The 19870-nt window shown below is 41.8% G+C and overlaps 1 protein-coding gene across 1 annotated transcript in view; it reads right to left on the bottom strand.

Moving 5' to 3' along the window:
- Positions 1–19870, bottom strand: part of prkdc (protein kinase, DNA-activated, catalytic subunit) — a 108044-nt gene that overhangs the window by 4299 nt on the left and 83875 nt on the right. The window contains exons 72-84 of the mRNA XM_080752325.1: positions 19144–19327; positions 17463–17623; positions 14286–14497; positions 13162–13249; positions 12327–12470; positions 11129–11333; positions 9733–9800; positions 7445–7665; positions 4847–4939; positions 4241–4324; positions 4074–4145; positions 2934–3135; positions 1063–1251 (exon numbers count right to left, since the gene is read on the bottom strand). Coding sequence (XP_080608451.1) covers positions 1063–1251; positions 2934–3135; positions 4074–4145; positions 4241–4324; positions 4847–4939; positions 7445–7665; positions 9733–9800; positions 11129–11333; positions 12327–12470; positions 13162–13249; positions 14286–14497; positions 17463–17623; positions 19144–19327 — 1923 coding nt within the window. The remainder of the gene's footprint in view (positions 1–1062; positions 1252–2933; positions 3136–4073; positions 4146–4240; positions 4325–4846; positions 4940–7444; positions 7666–9732; positions 9801–11128; positions 11334–12326; positions 12471–13161; positions 13250–14285; positions 14498–17462; positions 17624–19143; positions 19328–19870) is intronic.

Genomic DNA, 19870 nt, shown 5'->3' with positions numbered 1-19870 from the left:
CACCTCCCCCCCCCCCCCCAGGCTAGTCTCAACAGCACCCTCTTACCCACCAACCCCTCCCCCCTTCCCCCCTGTGTGTGTGTGTGTGTGTGTGTGTGTGTGTGTGTGTGTGTGTGTGTGCGCGTGTGTGTGTGTGTGCCTGGCCTGGCCTGGCCTGAAAACAGCGCCCCTCCCTTAACATGTGTGGTCATAAAAGGTACTACCACAGGCTTGAGGCTACATACAGACCCACCCACATACACGGATACACGGATACACACACGGCCACTCTATGGAGACGGTGTGACCACCGCTCAAAAAAGGTTGAACCATTTCACTGCATGTGCAATGTATCTAGAATATAATATGAAAGTTTATATTTCTTATGAAATTACCGAAAAATACATTTCTTTTCAATATTTATTTTAGATGGATCTGACATGAACAAGTTTGAGAACCACTGATTAAAGCAAGATAAGCTATTCAGAAAGCTGATATGATTTAGAAGACATTTTTAGACTTGACCTCGGGTCTTAAAGGCACCAATCACCCATTTAGGCCTTAACACATTATTACGCAATATTATATACTTTAAATATTAAAAAATTGCAGATATACAAGCTCACAGCGAGTGCCGCGCTGCAAGCTTGTAGATCTGCTATTTTTGAAAAATCTTGAAAATTTGTGCAAATCTTTGAATATTTTGACCCGATTCTAATAAGTGTCTTCTAAATCCTTCTAAGGTTTTTTTTTATTTTTTTTAACTATGTTCCTGTCAGTGGTTCTCAAAATGTTTCATGCCAAGGACCCCCAAAACTACATGTATTTGGCCACGGACCCCCATCTAAAAAATGTTGTTCCAGGGACCCCCCCCCCCCATCTCAAAATATTGTATCAGGGACCCCCCAGAAGCAAATATTTGAGTTACAAATGTTCACTTTCAAAAAGATATATTCAAAAAATCACGTTTTTTCAAAATTAGCAGATCTACAAGCTCGCACGCGCGGCACTCGGTGCCGCGCTGTGAGCTTGTATATCTGCTATTTTTCAATAGCTAAAGCATTCAATAATCCTAGGCTTAACCTTCCAGTCCAGCGAGGGCTCCTTGACAAACACGTCCATGGTGTTGAGCAGCAGGTCTGGCTCGGCCCGGTAGGCTCTCAGAGAGTGCACCATGACGCTCTGGATCAGCCCCGACTCCTTCATGGGCTGCATGACGCTCACAAACTGCCTGGTCAGGCGGAACGGCATGAGCTCTGGCACAGGGAGGAACTGTCGGGGGGGGGCGGGGGGGGGGGGGGAGGTGAGAAGAAGAAGAACCATGTTTATTTCGTATTATTATTTTAAAGTTTGAAGTATTCCGCTATTTTCAAATAGCCCCAAGTGTAAAATAGGAATGTATGTTTTATAATATTATAATTTATATCTGCAAAGTAACTAGTAACTAAAGTTTTCAAACACATGTAGTCCCGAGATGTAGTGGAGTAGAAGTAAAAGTATTGGAAATTGGAAATACTCAAGTAAAGTACAAATGCCTCAAAATTGTACTTAAGTAAATGTACTTAGTAACTTTACACTACTGGTGAGAACCATGTTTATTTCTTGTTATTATTTTAAAGTTTGAAGTAGTCTGTGAGAGAAGAGAGGATAGAGGTAGACTAGAGTGAGAGAAAAGGGAAAGAGGTGCAGTAGAAACGGGTTAAATAAAACAGAGATAGGTGCATATCGTCACTGTCTGGCCAAAATCTCTTAACTCCATTTTTTAGGTTTTAGATTTTTTTTGGCATAAATCAAGGCTATTGAACAACCTTTACACCTGAGTGTTGGTTAAAATAATATTGAGCCAATGGAAAGTAGTAAAAAGTGCTTGGGACAAAACCTCCTAACTCCACCTTAGATCATTTTCCCGAAAATGAACATTTTGGAGTTAGGAGGTTTCAGCCCAACAGCAGAGATATTGACATTCATTGGAGATTCAAATTATTGGTTTAGGAATGTGACAAAAACTAAATAATCTCGATGAATTCAAGTCTCCGTGGGGTGTAATTGATAGAAAATAAGTACTTGTTTTAAACCCTTATGTCAAAGAACAGTTTGTGCAACATGGAAAAGTCAGAAATGCTCATCCCGCCAATGGTCAAGGCCGTTCCTGCTTGGAGGCTGGTTGCAACTGATTAGGGTTTGCACATCCTATCTTAAAACTCCTGATCTGCTCCCAGATGCTGCATCCCCGAAAAAGGCACTGCTCACTGGGTGTGATCCAGGGACATGCTTGGGTCCCTGATTCAGCCCGGGAAAAAGAGTTGTAGAGGCCCTCATTCTCTCTCTCTCTATAGCGCTGCTGCTACTCAAAGATTTGCCATTTCAGATCATGACAAGTGACAAGCCAGTGGGCCAATTACATGAGTTGTATTTCGTCACTGTCGGGTGGAAACCTTGTATGTCCAAAACCGTTTTAAAAATGATTTAAGTGCGAGGCGTTGTGTGCTTGTAGATCTGCTGTTTTCACTACTTTTGTGCGACAGCCTTGTATGATGAAGCAGGGCTTTGCTTTGCGAAAAAATTTACAAATTTGAAACTTTGAGATACGAGGTTTCTGCCCGACAGTGACGATTTACTTTGTTGGCCGCCCAGCCCCCAAAATGGAACGAAGGCAGACATTTTATTTTTATTTTTGTCCTAATGGCCGGCCGGGAATGAAACGGCCGCTTTTCCCAATGGCCAGCACGTCCCTGGTGTGATCTTTTTTTTTTATTCAAAGACCTCAAACAAAAATGAAAACTAAAATCGCACTTCACGCAAAGTGAGCGGTGCAAACACCCCATTACGTGCATATCTTCTTGTACCGGGGCGTTCTGTCCGTGACCCCAGTTACTTTATGTGTGTGATTACGGATCTCACAAAGTGAAACGTAGGAGCGGTTCGCACCGCTCAAACAAAATGTACCAACCGACCTGTGTGGCTGAGCCGAAAGCGTGACCAAAGTCGATGCCGATCATTCCGCCGGTCTCCATGTTGATCATGAAGTTGGAGAGGTGGCGGTCTCCGATGCCCAGGATCCACTGGCTCACACACAGCAGGGCGTGGGAGCTGATGAAGTGGGAGCGCAGGGAGAGGAAGGCTTCTGGACTGGTGCTCATCCGCACAAACGCTCTCCTGGAAGAGGGAACAGCCTTGTGTTTTAACCCATTCAGAACGGGGTACACATTATTGCGTATCATTATTTTATGCTTTAACTATTGAAAAATAGCAGATATACAAGCTCACAGCGCGGCACAGAGTGCAGCGCTGCAAGCGTGTAGATCTGCTATTTTAGAAAATTCGTGAAAATTAGAATTTTGACCCGATTCTATAAGTGTCTTTTGAATCCATCTAAGGTTTTTTTTTTTTTAAACCTATGTTTCTATGTCAGCAATCTGGCAAGCCACAGTCAAAGAAAAGGTTCTTTTCACTTAACTGGAGCTCAGTTAGTCTGTTCTTGAGAGACTACTATGTCAGTGGTTCTCAAACCTTTTCGTGTGAAGGACCCCCAAAACTATATGTATTTGGCCACGGACCCCCATCTCAAAATATTTAGTTCCAGGGACCACCCAGAAGCAAAATGTTTGTTACAAACGTTCGCTTTAAAAATACATATATTCAAAGATTTGCACACATTTTCACGACTTTTTCAAAAATAGCAGATCTACAAACTCGGTGCCGCGCTGTGAGCTTGTATATCTGCTATTTTTCTATAGCTAAAGCATTCAATAATTTTAGGCCAATAAGTCCATGTGTTTGACGATCACCCAGGCATGGATGTTATGGCTGTGTTAGTCTTATGAGTAGTGGTTCTTGAAGTGGTTAAAATGAGTTAACAGTAGTTCCCATCGTTTCATTTCGTGCCGCCCTGGGAGCTCGTACATCTACTATTTTTGTTTTGGAAAATACAGAAAATGTTTGGAAATTATTTCATAATTTAGATTTAGATTTTTTTTACACAAATCTTCTCTTCTGGGGGGTCCCTGGCGCAAAACCTTTCCAAATGGGGGTCCTTGACATGAAAAAGGTTTTAGAACCAATGTGCAAGATGGACAGAATAGGGAAAAACTTACTTCAGTTGATCACCAGGCACGTGCTGCGAAATCTTTGCGAAGTTGTCGACAGTTTCGGCGCGATTCGCCTTTCTGGGAAAAGACATCACATGTATTGCTGGTCAGACGTTTTTTTTTTTATGTAGCCTTTATTTATACAGGTAACATCTCCATTGAAGATGACTTACTTATAAACCACAGCGTATCTCTTCATAGGATGCATATTTTCAGGAGCAACTTTGGTCAGCCACCTATCATACATTTCCAGGGGCCTTAAAGAAAATGAAATGGAACGGAATTAGAGGTCATTTCCAGAGGTCATCGCCATGCTGGCATGGGGTCAACATTTGTCTAAATCATTTTTTTGCAAGCACGTACAAAATGACTGAACAATACCACCACCAGAAATGCGCAGAGATAGCCCTGAATGACTATAACAGGTCTGTAACTCTGAGAGTGCACAAATGGAACCAAATGGACCCGTAAAGGGGTCCTTAGAAATAAAACATTTAAAATTAAAGAACATTATATTTGGTATAGATGTGTGAAAAAGAAAAACAAAAGTTTTGCCAGGGACAAATTTGGCTGTGTACTTATTTATATCATTATACCCCCTAAATAATTAAAGAAAGAAATGAAATAAGTAATTGAAAAAAATAAAAAAATCCAATAAAATTAAAATAATAATAATAATTATAGATAGATAGATATAAAAGATAAAATACATAAAAAACACGGCCCCTCACATATTAGAAGGACAACATCAGTCAGCAGAAGCATTTTAAGTATTGTACCTGGTGGCCGTCTGCTTCTCCTCCTCGGTCCAGGTGCTGATCAGCAGGTCTTTGAGCGTGCGCGTGTTCTCCATCCATTCAATCAGACCGATTCTGCAAAGACCAACCAACCAAAAAGTATTAACAAAGAGCCTTTATTCTACGGAGGAAAATGTTTTATCTCCCTTTTCAAAACCATCCAACTATGATCCAAATGTGGAGGGACGGCGGGAACAAATCGATGAATTCTCAAAATGTCAAAAAAAAAAAAATTTACTAATACGGTACTCACTACTAGTTACTACTATTGGCAACGTGCGCAGAAAATATGCTGCTGATTGGTCCAGTGGTCTGCGAGGTTACCTGCATGCGCTAGTCTCGCGTAACCAGACAACTGACTAATCCACGATTGTTGAATGCTATATACAGGATCCTTCTCAAAATATTTGAATATTGTGTGAAAAAGCATTGCAGATGCCCTAGCACCCCAAATCATAACTGACTTCGGGAACTTCCCACTGGACTTCAAGAAACTCTGACTTCAGAAGGATGACATTTCTCTATTATAAATCCTTGTTTTGAGTGGTCTCGTGTAATATTGTAATATTTTGAAATATGGACTTTTGATATTCATGAGCTGTATGCCATAAAAAAATCTAAAATGTAACAAAAAAAGGTTTGGAGTAATTCACTAACTAACCCTAACGGAATATATGAAAGTTTAAAGAAATATATGAAAGTTTCAAGAAGGTTTACTTTTACACAATATTCTAATTTTTCGAGAAGGATCTGTAGAGTCTGGAGCTAAACCTCCCGAAATCCGAGTAAGGAGGCTGGGCATTTCCGTTCACGAAAATATAATGAAAAATATCTTTACATTTTATTCTTTAAATACATTTTCTGGTGTACGACAAGCTACATATGCTTAGATTACTTTGATTTATATTAGGACAAATTTGTGCGAATGGAAAGACCAAATGCTTTATCGCTTGCTCATGATCAGAGCTTCCGTGCTCCAGATTGTATGACGGAAGCATTTGAACATCGTGGGAGTCAGCGGTCTGAGAATAGCTGCATGTGGACACATTGTGAGACAGCTCGGGCCCCCATTTATTACGAGCCGCGGCATAAAAACATAAGAGCTTGGAGGTCGGCTATTTTCGGTACTTGATACCACACTGAACTAACCTTTGAATGCTGCCTTCGAGTATGGCAGGGTTCCCCAATTAGTTTTCCCCAAGGGCCGAATTATGTCTAGGGTACCAAGCCGAGGGCCACAACATTGCAGGGGGCGACAGTGGCGTTCCCGCTACTCCAGCGACAGTTCAGATATCGTCAATGTCGGGTGAAAATCTAGTATGTCCAAAACAGTTAGTTTTGCATTTATCATTTTAAAAATTATTTTAACTAGTGAAAACAGCCGATCTACAAGCACACAACGCCTCGCAGTGCGAGGCGTTGTGTGCTTGTAGATCGGCTGTTTTCACTACTTTTGTGCGACAGCCTTGTATGATTTGCGAAAGAACGTACAAATCCACCCGACAACGACGATATACTCGTGTTGTTGCTGCTCTTATACCACCATTATTACTGGGGTTGGTGTGGGCCAGACAGTAGCCCCCCGCGGACCGCAAATGGCCCGCGGGCCACCTATTGGGGAACACTGGAGTATGGCATGGAAAGAGGGCATTTGCATTTCTTTCACCATAGTAAAAACTGCATTCATGGTCTGGAGAGGGCACTTGTTACAGACGGATAAATGGGCAGGGGCTCAAGCCCCCTTTGATGTCTATGTGTGCACGTGCCTGCGCAGGCGCATTTACCTGGTAGTAGGGCATTCACGAATAGTGATTTTTAGTATTCGAATAGTCGAATATTCTACAGGACTGGCCAAACTGAAGGATTAAAGGAGTATTAAAGGAGTAGTTCACCCCCAAAATGAAAATTTTTCTATTGATTAGTCACGCCATGGAGACTAGAGTTCAATAATATTTTTAGTTTTTGTCGCATTCCTAAGACAAAAATGTGATAACAATAAATTTACCCCCATTGGTTCCGGATGGGGACCCGTTTCGAAACGGGTCCACATCTGGTATCAATGGGGGTAAATTTACTCTTATTTTTTGTCTCAGGAATGTGACAAAAAACAAAAAATATTATTGAACTCTTGTCTCCATGGTGTGACTAATCAATAGAAAAAAAGTCATTTTGGGGGTGAACTACTCCTTTATATTTATCAGCGGAACCGAGTGCTTGTCAGGGTGGGGGTCCCCAGTTCAAATATGTTTATTCTGGGGGTCACGGCCTAAAAAGGTTTGAGAAGCCCTGGTATAGAGCATTAACAAATTCATCCACCAGGGGCATTGACAACTCATTCTTATGACTTCCTATCTAGCCAAGCTTTAAAGAGAAAACAATAAAAAATAAAAAAAATAAGCGAATATTCGACTTGGTGAACAACGTCGAATAGTGACTTTGATATTCAAATATTTGGTGAATGCCCTAGTAAAAACTGCATTCATGGTCTTGAGAGGGCACTTTTTACAGACGGATAAAAGGGCAGGGGCTCAAGCCCCCTTTGATGTCTATGTGTGCACGTGCCTGCGTGGGCGCATTTACCTGGTAGTGATGGGGATGACCTGGTAGGTCCTCAGGGTGAGGCTCCTCTGGGTGCAGGCCATGTCGTGGCTCAGCAGGATGTTCATGACTCCAAAGAGCTGCTCGATGCGCTGGTCCTGACGCAGGTCCTCTCCGCCCTTCACCAGGAAGGGGTGGTCGCGCTCGTCGTCCCCGCGGATGATGAGGCGCTTGGGGCGGCGGATCGACGACATCACTTTCACCTGGAGGATGTTCATCCATGCATCAGTACATACATTTTTTTTATTTATTTAGCCTTTATTTAACCAGTAAAAACGAGAGAACACATTGAGACACAGTCTCTTTTGCAAGTGGGAACTGGCCAAGAGGCAGAAATAAAAATTACACTGTCTTTGCTGCACATAAAAAACACCAACAACAAAAATAGAACATCCATGATACCTCACAAATACCTATTCAAAAACGGCTAGTTCCATTCCTTGATTCTGATTGGCTGGTTGCTGTGGTATATGAGACTATAACCCACACCTTGAATCAGTTTATATCAAACCCAGGTGCGTTATTTCTTTCCACAGTGTTCCACAGTGCACCAATTATCTGCACCTGTGTCGTTTCTGCTGCCTGGCCGGGAACTACTTTCTTGCAGAGCAGACCTTATTGTGTATTATTAATGAAATAGAACAGTTTTAATTGGTACATGTCTATGATTTTCATGTTGCCATATTGTGACCGTTTTAGAAAAGCAATAAGCCACGCGAGGCTTGTGGTTACCGGGGTAGTATACACTGGCTGAGAGGGTCCGAAACACTCGGCTCCGCTGGGTTCCCAACGCCTCTCAGCCGGTGTATACTACCCCGGTAACCACTCGCTTCTTGTGGCTTATTGCTTTAATAACTCCAAGATAATACACAATACACAATATAAAAGCTAGTTTACATACTGCAAAAAAACATCTACTGAGAACCTAGTAAACATCCGAGCAAGTGCAAGTGTTTACATATCTATCTAAGGTGATTCTTTTAACACTCGCATGACTAACAGGTCATTTTGACCTGTTTTTGAGATTTAGAAATGGAATTAGAATGCTCAGGAAACACTCAAAACATTTTATTTCATATTTACAAAACGTCTCAAATGGTAGAAAAAAACCAAGACTTTGCTTGTATGATAAGGAAAAATCATGAAAGGGAAAATTTCTCAGAGTTTCCCGAGCAAACCCAAACCACCTCAAAATCTCAAAATCAGGTTCAGTCATGCGAGTGTTAAAGCTTCTCAGTGGAATTAGCACGGCCAATTTACATACTTATATGATGCAGGGACTTGGAAAACACCAGAAAGTCAAATGCAAATCCTGTGTGAATTAGTTAATTGTGCTTTTGTGAGATTTGTGATAATAATAAAAAAAGAACTTGAATATCTGATGATAAATACAAAACGAACGGTTTTGAAGTGAACATACAAGGTTTCCACCCGACGACCATAAGGTGATGGGAGTGAAAATTATAATGTAGGGGTGCCTTGGATTAAAACAATATGTATGGGGTGCCCTGAGACAAAAAAGTTTGGGAACCCCTGGTCTAGAGCACATTATGTCAAACTCAAGGCCCGGGGGCCAAATCAGGCCCGTGAATGAATTATCTTTGGCCCGTGGGATGATATTTATTTACTATTAGAACTGGCCTTCTGGTATATTGCATACCACCACTGTAATACTACAAGTCCCACAATGCACTGCAAGTGCTTATCGAGGGCCTGCAGTGCAAGCGCAAGGAAGCGTATATATGGCCTGTGGTTAACTTTCAGCTATCCCCCGGGTGGGAGGCAGAGTAGCTTACGTGTTCAAAGATGTAAAGGTCTTCTGTGTAGATTGGATTTATTTTCTCAATTTACTATATGAAATCAGTGATTGGTGAGGATCATAGAGCAGCAAACTGAGCTGTAATAATGCATTTTCCATTTTTAATGCACATAGTTACATTTTGTATTAATGGACATATTTGATTTTTGAAGGAAAACTACTTTTTTGCGGTTTGTCTGTTGAAAAACGTTTTCACTTGAAATTACCGATAGAGCCATAAAAAATATTGCAACTGGTTTTATGATTTTATGCTTTACTTACTTCATTTAATGATTAATGTTCAATAATATAGGCTGTGTTAGGTCCAGGTTCAATATATGCAATCATTTCAATACGTTTTAAATTAACATTGAACAAGTCCCACTATTTTGGCCCACTATGTATTTGAGTTTGACATCCCTGGTCTAGAGTAATTATTTCCTTCTGCGGTGAAGGATAATTAGAGCATTACCCGTTCATCAAATCCTGTGATTTTTGCGTGATACTCCGGCAGGGGTTTGGATCTTCCATCATACTGTCCTATAATGAGGAAAATTAAATGAAAAATACAATTTGGAACAGAATACACATGAGGGATGCGTGTCACGTCACATTCATCACACATTGACAGGATATACATTATTATGCAATTCAGCAAATAACAGCTACAAAGAAGAAGGAGCAGTTTTGTAGTAATCATGAACTCGTGAAACTGGATCCTGCCTTCTCATAATGTTAGCTGATGAACAGCAGCTCCTTAACTTTGCGTATTATTCTATGTTGTCAGTTCGTCGTTTGGCTATTTTCAATACTTTTATGCTTCACTCTTGTACGGCAAAGTAGGGCATTCATTTACCACAAAAAAGGGAAAGGGGAGTAAAGTAATCCCGCTGTTGTCATATCGTTGCTGTGGGGGCAGAAACCGCTTTGCGCTTATTTTTTTCATAAATGAACGCTCTGCACAAAGCCTCAAAAGAAGCAGATCTACAAGCTCGAAAGGTGTCCTTTCGCGCTGCGTTTCAAGCTTGTAGATCTTTTGCCGTTTTTGAATTTGAATCCTGAAAAGTAACAATTTTGGACATGATGAGGTTTCTACCCGACGGAGATGACACACTGTAGATCAAGATGTGATGTTTACACGTGGGAAAAGCAGCCAAGCGTTAATTATTGTCCTTGATACTGTACGTTGAGCTTTGACCACACACCGCCTATCATACCATTAAGTAAAAAGAAAGCAGCTTTTTTAGCTTTGGTCTGGGACTACTGAGACATCAGCTTTTCCTCTCTACTTGATTTGATTACCGACATCAAATAAACCTCAGTCTTTTCATGATACTTAAGAGCCTGAAATCACACCGCAGTGAGGAAGTACCCAATTTCAATAATGAAATCAGTGGCCGGCTGCCCCTGCCTACAACACAGCAGTCATTACTAAATAATAAGTCTTCCTAAAGTGGGGGATTACCATGGAAAATGTCAATGCCATGCTAGACTACGTCTGTGTTTCGAAGCACGATAAACGTTATCGTGATAAAAACACTCACAATAATCGTATCACGGAGATATGTATCGCGAAATTATCCGTCACGCACTGGGATCAATTCACCTTTTATTTGCCGAGCCGAACGGCATATCCGGTTCCGTTTTAACCCTCTATAATAATAGGTAAAACAGACCTGGAATTAGCGTCTTTTTCACTCATTACCAAATCTCTTTGCCAAAAAATTGCCGATCTATAAGCTCACAACGCGTCGCAACGCTTGAGTTGGGGATATTTTGATTATCGCGGTAATATCGTAGATCTTTGGTCACAATAATAGTGACATGATATTTTCATATGGTCCCATCCCTATAGAGATAGTACCTACCGGGGACCTCTAGTTCATGGAGGGAGTCTGCTTTGAAGCCACTCAGCCAGGGGGAATACTCCTTCAGGTTCCCGGGGTCGCTCCGAGCATCACGGATGGTCGACATCAGATCATCCACCTGCTTCAAGAAGCTCTTGTCCGCCTTCTTCTCAACCAGCTTGGCGCCTTGAGGACCAAACAGCTTCTCCACGTTGCCGGCGAATTTCTGTTCAATATTAAGATTGAGACGTGACTGCTGTGAATATGGCCATGAAAGAAAACAACAATAATTCGCCAATTGGCTTTAGGGTCCCAAATGGAGCTTTTACACCTCCAAGCTGAGCTTCTGTCCATCCCACTGCTTGCTGGTTCATTTAGGATGGAGTGTAGTATGGTTTTGTTAATAGTTATTTTGTTGTTGATTTAGTTTTTGTTTATTTGATTACTTTTTGAAATAAAGCTCTTAATTCATTAATGTATTAATTTATTTTATGTCCGTTTATTTCTAAAAGCTAGTTTGATGTCCTGGAATCCAAAAGCCACAAAAAGCAGATCAGAAGAGGTGCATTTCTGTACGTTTGTATAGTAGAAACAGTCTCTGTCAGGTGGAAACCTCATATCTACAAGCTCAAATCGCTTTGCGCCGCGTTACAAGCTTGTAGATCTGCTATTGTTGATGCTTTTGTGCAACGCTGTAGTATGATCAAGTAGGGTATACAAGCTCACATGCGAGCTTGTAGATCTGCTATTTTTTTAAATCGTGAAAATTAGAATTTTGACCCGATTCTATAAGTGTCTTTTGAATCCTTCTAAGGTTTTTTTTAAAACCCTATGTTTCTATGTCAGCAATCTGGCCAGCCATCGTCAAAGAAAAGGTCCTTTTCACTTAAATGGGGCTCAGTTAATCTGTTCTTGAGAGACTACTATGTCAGTGGTTCTCAAACCTTTTCATGTGAAGGACCCCCAAACTGATATTTATTTGGCCACAGACCCCCATCTCAAAATATCTAGTTCCAGGGACCACCCAGAAGCAACATTCGAGTTACAAACGTTCGCTTTGAAAATACATATATTCAAAGATTTGCAGAAACACTTTCACACATTTTTCAAAAATAGCAGATCTACAAGCTCGCTGTGAGCTTGTATATCTGCTATTTTTCACTGGTTAAAGCATTCAATAAGTCTAGGCCTAAATGGGTTTTAATACTTGAGAGCCAACCTGGATGAACTTCCTGCGGAAGGGTCCAAACCCCTCTGCTCTGGGGTTCCCGAGGCAAGCGCGCATTTCCTCGTACATGCAGGCCATCCTCTTCTTGTCAAAAGCGGGATTTCCCATCTCGTTCCTCACATCTTCCCACCAGTCCTGTGAACAGCAGCCACATAACAAGAAAAGGCTTCAAATCATGAAAGGAGGAGCACTTGAAAATTGCTGTCTTTAACCCATTCAGAACGGGTACACATTATCGTGTATCATTATTTTATGCTTTAACTATTGAAAAATAGGAGATATACAAGCTCACAGCGCGGCACCGAGTGCCGCGCTGCGAGCTTGTAGATCTGCTATTTTTGAAGAATCGTGAAAATTAGAATTTTGACCCGTGTCTTTTGAATCCTTCTACGATTTTTAGAAAAAACCTTTGTTCCTATGTCAGCAATCTGGCCAGCCATCGTCAAAGAAAAGGTCCTTTTCACTTAAATGGAGCTCAGTTAGTCTATTCTTGAGAGACTACCGTGTCAGTGGTTCTCAAACCTTCTCATGTGAAGGACCCCCAAAATCATATTTATTTGGCCACGGAGCCCCATCTCAAAATATTTAGTTTTCCAGGGACCACCCAGAAGCAAAATTTGAGTTACAAACGTTCGCTTTGAAAATACATAATATTTGCACACATTTTCACAACTTTTTTCCAAAAATAGCAGATCTACAAGCTCGCAGCGCGGCACTCGGTGCCGCGCTGTGAGCTTGTAGATCTGCTATTTTTCACTGGTTAAAGCAGTCAATAATTCCAGGCCTAAATGGGTCAACTCAGGCTGGGTGAATTAGCCTGGGTTACCTTGAAGAGCAGGTCAGGGCTGGTCAGCTGCTGCAGAGCGTTCACAAAGCTCTTATGAGCTCCACCTTTATCCAGCAGGGACGTCAGCCTGTTGACCGACAACAACAATATTAACAATAACAACAATGGCAACAGTGCTTTGATTAACAGGGATCTTCAACGTTTTGAGGCCAAGAAGGACCCCTTAGTTGAGAAAGAGATGAATACATTTAATACATTTTAGATAGATAGATAGAAATCAGACGCGGCACAGCAGAACTCATTTAATGCCAGCCTATCACCACTAGAGGGCGCCCAGTGACCAGAGAATAATGGAGATATGCTGGTAATGCATGCCCAAGCCCTGGAGCCATGACTTGCCAGAACACTTTCCTTTGTGCATGTACAGGTTGAGGATGAAGTTAGCTTGAAGTTAGCTATTGGCTACCAAGCATTTTAGATTTAGATTTTCGTCAACTTAGCCATGATTAAACCTTGCACACCTAATGCATGGGAGAAGAAACAGAGAAAATGAGCTCTAAAGATCCTGGATTGCATTGGAGTGGATGGTAAATATCATCAAATATCGGCAAATATCGTCCTCTGTAAACAGAGGACAAAAAAAAAATTTTTGAAAAAAAAAAATGTTTTTTGAATTTTTTTATTTTTTATTAAAAAGCCGAACTAGTTCGGGATCGGCACTCTGGGATCATCAATGCAGTGCCAATTTTGCTGGGGACCCCCTGGAACCTCCCCTGCAAGGACCACTGGGGGTCCCCGGACCCCAACTTTGAAAACCACTGTTTTGTAATGCACGTGCAAAACATTATCGTCGTTGTCGGGTGAAAACCTTGTATGTCCAAAACCGTTCGTTTTGCATTTATCATTTAAAAAAAGAACTAAACCAGTGAAAACGGCAGATCTGCAAGCACACAACGCCTCGCAGCGCGAGGCGTTGTGTGCTTGTAGATCTGCCGTTTTCACTACTTTTGGGTGACGGCCTTGTACGATGAAGCAGGGCTTTACTTTGCGAACGAACGTACACATTTGAAACTTGGAGATACGAGGTTTCCGCCCGACAACGACGATATACACCACACATGGGCATGAACTCAGGACAGGACGCAGCAGAAAGGCCATTATACCTGTTGACAAACTCCTTCTGCTGGTGTCCGGTGGCAGAGTCCTGGAAGCAGTAGCTCTCGCCACTGATCATGTGTGCGTACACCAGGGCCTGGGGGTAGCACTCCGCTATCTGGCCGATGGAATGCTGCACCGCCACCGCCTCGGGCTTGTCCAGCAGTGACATCATCTGACTGATCCAGCCAATCAGCAGCCAGCAGGGAACTGACCTCATCTAATGCACAAGAGGGGATTAAAGAAGTCAAACCATTGCATGAGGTCATTCATACCAGGGACGTGCAGAGAATGTTAGAGAGGCAGGGGCTGAAATTTCTAGAAGGGACCTTTGGCGAAAATATCGAAATAGACCGTTTGTCAGCCTTCTGATTGGTCCCTGAGACTCCCTGACTGGCCAACCAGAAAAAATCATTCACTTTTTGCTATCGGGGGTGGAGTTGTGCAGTGAGAGAATATTGCTTCAGGCTTTCAACAACGGTCCGCTCTGCGCAGCATGGAGAGCGTGCAGTACGGCCGCGCGAGGTGATAGTGATTTCGCTCATTATAATGAATAAGCTTCAACAAACTAGTTCACATGGACCTTATCAATGTAACTAAGAGTTTCGATTGGGTACATATATTTTAAATGGGCAGAATTACGAAAGCCAGCCGATTACAGTATGTGAGGAGAACTATAGGCTGGCTGTCATTTTCCTACCCAAAATGCACTGCGCTTTCTCTTTCTATTTATCTCCTCTTTCTGATCCAGAGGATTAAACTAATTAAAACATATATTTTCGGGGGAAAACTACTGTTTTGCTATGTAACTACTGTACTTTTTTCTTCCCTTTTTATTAATATCACGTAGATGTGTTTTTTTTGGTACTTTATATAGCTGTAATGAGGCTATGAACAATCTTTTTTCCCCATCCACTGCCACTATAAAATAATCTGCAATGGTGATTCTGTCCCACTGGGATTAAACAAATTAAAACATATATTTTCTGGGGAAACCCCCTGTTTTGCAATGTAACTACTGTACCTTTGTCCGCCCTTTTTATTAATATCACCTAGATGTTTTTCCTATGGTACTTTAAATTGCAATAATGAGGCAATGCAAATACCCTCTCCCCCCATTCACTGCCACTATAAAAACAATCTGCCCAGGGTCATTTGTACCACCATAGTAACAGGGCAGAATGGGGCGGGATTTGTAAATGAGAGAATTAGCAGACCTCCAAGCTCAATAACAGACCGCTGTCTAATCAAACGCTAGATTTTTGGCAGCTACCTACAGTATGTAAACAAACACACTATGTCATACACAGCTAAACATTGCTCTCAAGAATGTTTCTGAAAAACAGTTGAAGCGTGAAATATACAATGCAATAGCCAAAAATCAAACCCATCAGTTCGAACTGGGGCGGTGCATTTGAGCAGCTATACCCGGTGCCATGGCAGGTCCGAAGGTTCATTAGTCCGAAGATTCATTAGTCCGAATTTGTTAAGAATACTATAGACGGGTTTCTTGTTTACAAACATTGAGACTAAATGCACAGCTGACTGTATCATGTAATCAATTCCGTCCAATCCCCAAACCTGTTGTTTTGGGGAGCGCTGGTTTCATTGGCTAATTTTGGTACGGACCCTGCGCACGCATCTAGTTTTATCAGTGTAACGTGGACTAGAAATCTGTCTATGCCTAACTCTAACCCTAACCCTAACCTTAACCTCAGTAACCCTAACTAAATTCGGACTAATGAACCTTCGGACTAATGAACCTTCTGACTTATGGACAGTCCCCGCTATAGCCTGTGTGTGTGTGTGTGTGTGTGTGTGTGTGTGTGTGTGTGTGTGTGTGTGTGTGTGTGTGTGTGTGTGTGTGTGTGTGTGTGTGTGTGTGTGTGTGTGTGTGTGTGTGTGTGTGTGTGTGTGTGTGTGTGTCTAGGCTGTGCAACAGGTCAGCCAGCGGTATTGCATACACTAAGTCAAACGTTGGGAGGCGGCTTCACCGCTCCAAAAATCTATTCTATTTTATCAACAGCTCCTGCTGTTTTTCGTTGCACTGGACGCAACTGGCATTAATGGAATACTTTCATTAAAGTTAGCAATGAAATCCTTTGTTTAGTTGTTACTTTTGGGTCAATGTATTGATTTATTTTTTAAGTAAGGTAGCCATGTAATAACCGGGATAATTGACTGCGAGCCGGTCATTGGGAGAAATAAACCCCTTCAGGGTGATTAGACCCCCCTGCTCATTTCACAACAATGGCCGGCTTGCCGCCAATTATCCCTTTCATAATGCACCCATAATGCTTCATAATACTTCATAATTACGCATAACAACTTACATACAACTAAGGCACTTCATGAATAAGTTATGGAGGTTATAATGCGCTGTTCCACTGAGCTTATAATGCATTATGACCAGCACTTATTATACGCTATAAGTTGTCATACATGATTGATTATAAACATTTATAACAAGTGTTATAATGCCTTATAATTAAGCGCATTATAATGCATTATAAATGCGAATATAAAGCATTATAAACCAGACCTTTAAGTAAAGCGTTATATATAATTTCGTCTTTAACCCATTTAGAACGGGTACACCTTATTGTGTATCATTATTTTATGCTTTAACTATTGAAAAATAGCAGATATACAAGCTCACAGCGCGGCTGCGAGCTTGTAGATCAGCTATTTTTTTTAAATCGTGAGAATTAGAATTTTGACCCGATTCTATAAGTGTCTTTTGAATCCTTCTAAGATTTTTTGAAAAACCTATGTTTCTATGTCAGCAATCTGGCCGGCCATCGTCAAAGAAAAGGTCCTTTTCACCTAAATGGAGCTCAGTCAGTCTGTTCTTGAGAGACTACTATGTCAGTGGTTCTCAAACCTTTTCATGTGCAAGGACCCCCAAAATTATATGTATTTGGCCACGGACCCCCATCTCAAAATATTTACTTCCAGGGACCACGCAGAAGCAACATTTTAGTTACAAACGTTCGCTTTGAAAATACATATAGTCAAAGATTTGCACACATTTTTGCAGACTTTTTCAAAAATAGCAGATCTAGAAGCTCGCAGCGCAGCACTCGGTGCCGTGCTGTGAGCTTGTATATCTGCTATTTTTTCACTGGTTAAAGCATTCAATAATTCTAGGCCTAAATGGTTAAATGAAGTTAGTGCGTAAACACCTCTTTGGCCATGAGGTCCAGCGTCTCGGACGGGTAGAGCTCGATGATCTGGAGCAGCCGTGGGAACTTGAGGCGAGCCTCCTCGGAGTTCATCCTGAGGGCCTTCAGCAGGCACTCCACCACGTGGACCGGCAGGGTCAGCAGCTCAGGGTCCTCGCTTACTGCAATGAAACGCTCACGTCACGCACCGCCGTCGGTGGGAGAAACGCTGACTTGTGCGCTGAGTGAGTGCACGCTAGGGCATTCACCAAATATTCGAATATCAAAGTCACTATTCGACGTTGTTCATCGAAGTCGAATATTCACGTTTTTTATTTTTTTATTGTTTTCTCTTTAAAAAATATATATAGTTTATAAAGCTTGGCTAGATAGGAAGTCATAAGAATGAGTTGTCAATGCCCCTGGTGGATGATTTTTTTCCACCAGTCCTGTCGAATATTCGAATACTTTGAGGTTGAATAATTTGAATACTAAAAATCACTATTCGTGAATGCCCTAATCTCCATATTCTAGTTGTGTGTGTGTTGCGTTTTTTTGTTTTGTTTGTAAATTAACGACCTCTTCAGTCAGTGGTTTTCAACCTTTTTCACGTCGGTCCATTATTTATAAGTCATTTGAGCCACGGACCACCAGGCACTAGGCAACCAAGCCACAGACGAAGGTTGACGAGATTAGGCAATTTTTGTTATAAAACAACTCAAAATACATTATTTTTGCCGATTTAACAAACAAGGGTTTCATACGAAGCCTCCCTCCAGTGGCAGATCATGAGACTGAAGGAAAACGAGGAAGTGCACGTCCATTCTGTGTCTGCGTTCTTGTGATTCTAGGTTAGAATGCATTATACATAAAAACACACGTGGCTCCTCAAGTCAGACTTTCATTCCGAAAAAAGATCTGAGCAGCTAGTGGCAACCCGGTTCCGATCGTTACCAGCACATGCACGGAGCGTGTGCGTGAACGCCCGACGCAAAAGTAGGTATTTGCTCATTTTGTTAGCATGGTTGTATGAGTGTAACTATGGTGGAATTTAGCGTCACCCAGGGTACTGAAAAGAATGGACACAGAACGGATAGATGTGTAAACAGCGTTTTCTTGTGGTCATAAAAAAACACTGAAATGGGCTGGCATTGATTGTGTTAACTTAAGAGCATTTTAAAAGGCCCTGGAAAGCATCCAGTATCAGAGAATATTTGCAGCTTTTTCCTCCACTGTGATAATAAAAATCTGTGGTAGATAGGATAGTGGAGGCGTTGTGAGCATGTAGATCTGCTATTTTCACAATATTTATCTGCGGAACCGAGTCACATTAAATGTAATACCTACAATTCCAAGTGCTTGTCAGGGTGGGGGTCCCCAGTTCAAATATGTTTATTTTGGGGGTCACGGCCTAAAAAGGTTTGAGAACCCCTGGTATTAACAAATTCATCCACCAGGGGCATTGACAACTCATTCTTATGACTTCCTATCTAGCCAAGCATTATATACTATATCTTTTTTTAAAGAGAAAACAACAAAAAATTAAATAAGCGAATATACGACTTCGGTGAACAACGTCGAATAGTGACTTTGATATTCGAATATTCGGTGAATGCCCTACTCTATACTAAACCTCTTTACCGCCTCTAACCCTGGCATCCCCCATTGTGAGGACCCCTCCTCCCCAGATGAGATGACTCACTGGTGCTGGACTGCTCCTCAGCCCGTAGTCTCCTGTCACAGAAGTTGGCCAGGGCCATGTATGTGTGTGTGACGCTGCTGCTCTCCAGACACTCCTGGCTGTAGGACTGCAGCTCCTCGTCGGCCTTCCTGGCTCCCTCCCTCAGCAGCTTCAAGGCCTGGAGCTGCAGCTTCATCTCCACCTCCTGGTGGGGGGAACACACGCAGACTTATGACTGACTGACACACAGGAAAATAGCAGATATACACACAGACAAATTGAGATATACAAGCTCACAGCGAAACACTTAGCTCTTAGATCTGCTATTTTTGAAAAATAGTGAAAATGTGTGCAAGTCTTTGAATATTTCAAATCCTTGTAAGGTTTTTTGAAAAACCTATGTTTCTATGTCAGTGGTGCTCAAACCTTTTCATGTGAAGGACCCCCAAAATCATATGGATTTGGCCACGGACCCCCATCTCAAAATATTTAGTTCCAGGGACCCCCCAGAAGCAAAGTTTGAGTTACAAACGTTCGCTTAGAAATACATATATTCAAAGATTTGCACAAGTTTCACAACTTTTCAAAAATAGCAGATCTACAAGCTCGCAGCGCGGCACTGTGAGCTTGTATATCTGCTATTTTTCAATAGCTAAAGTGTAAAATAATGAAGGCCCCTCCACCTTGGTCCCCAGTAACACACACACACACACACACACACACACACACACACACACACACACACACA

Source organism: Nannobrachium achirus (assembly GCF_963921795.1).
Source record: "Nannobrachium achirus genome assembly, chromosome: 21".
Classification (NCBI taxonomy): Eukaryota; Metazoa; Chordata; class Actinopteri; order Myctophiformes; family Myctophidae; genus Nannobrachium; species Nannobrachium achirus.
This window is presented reverse-complemented; position numbering and strand designations above follow the sequence as displayed.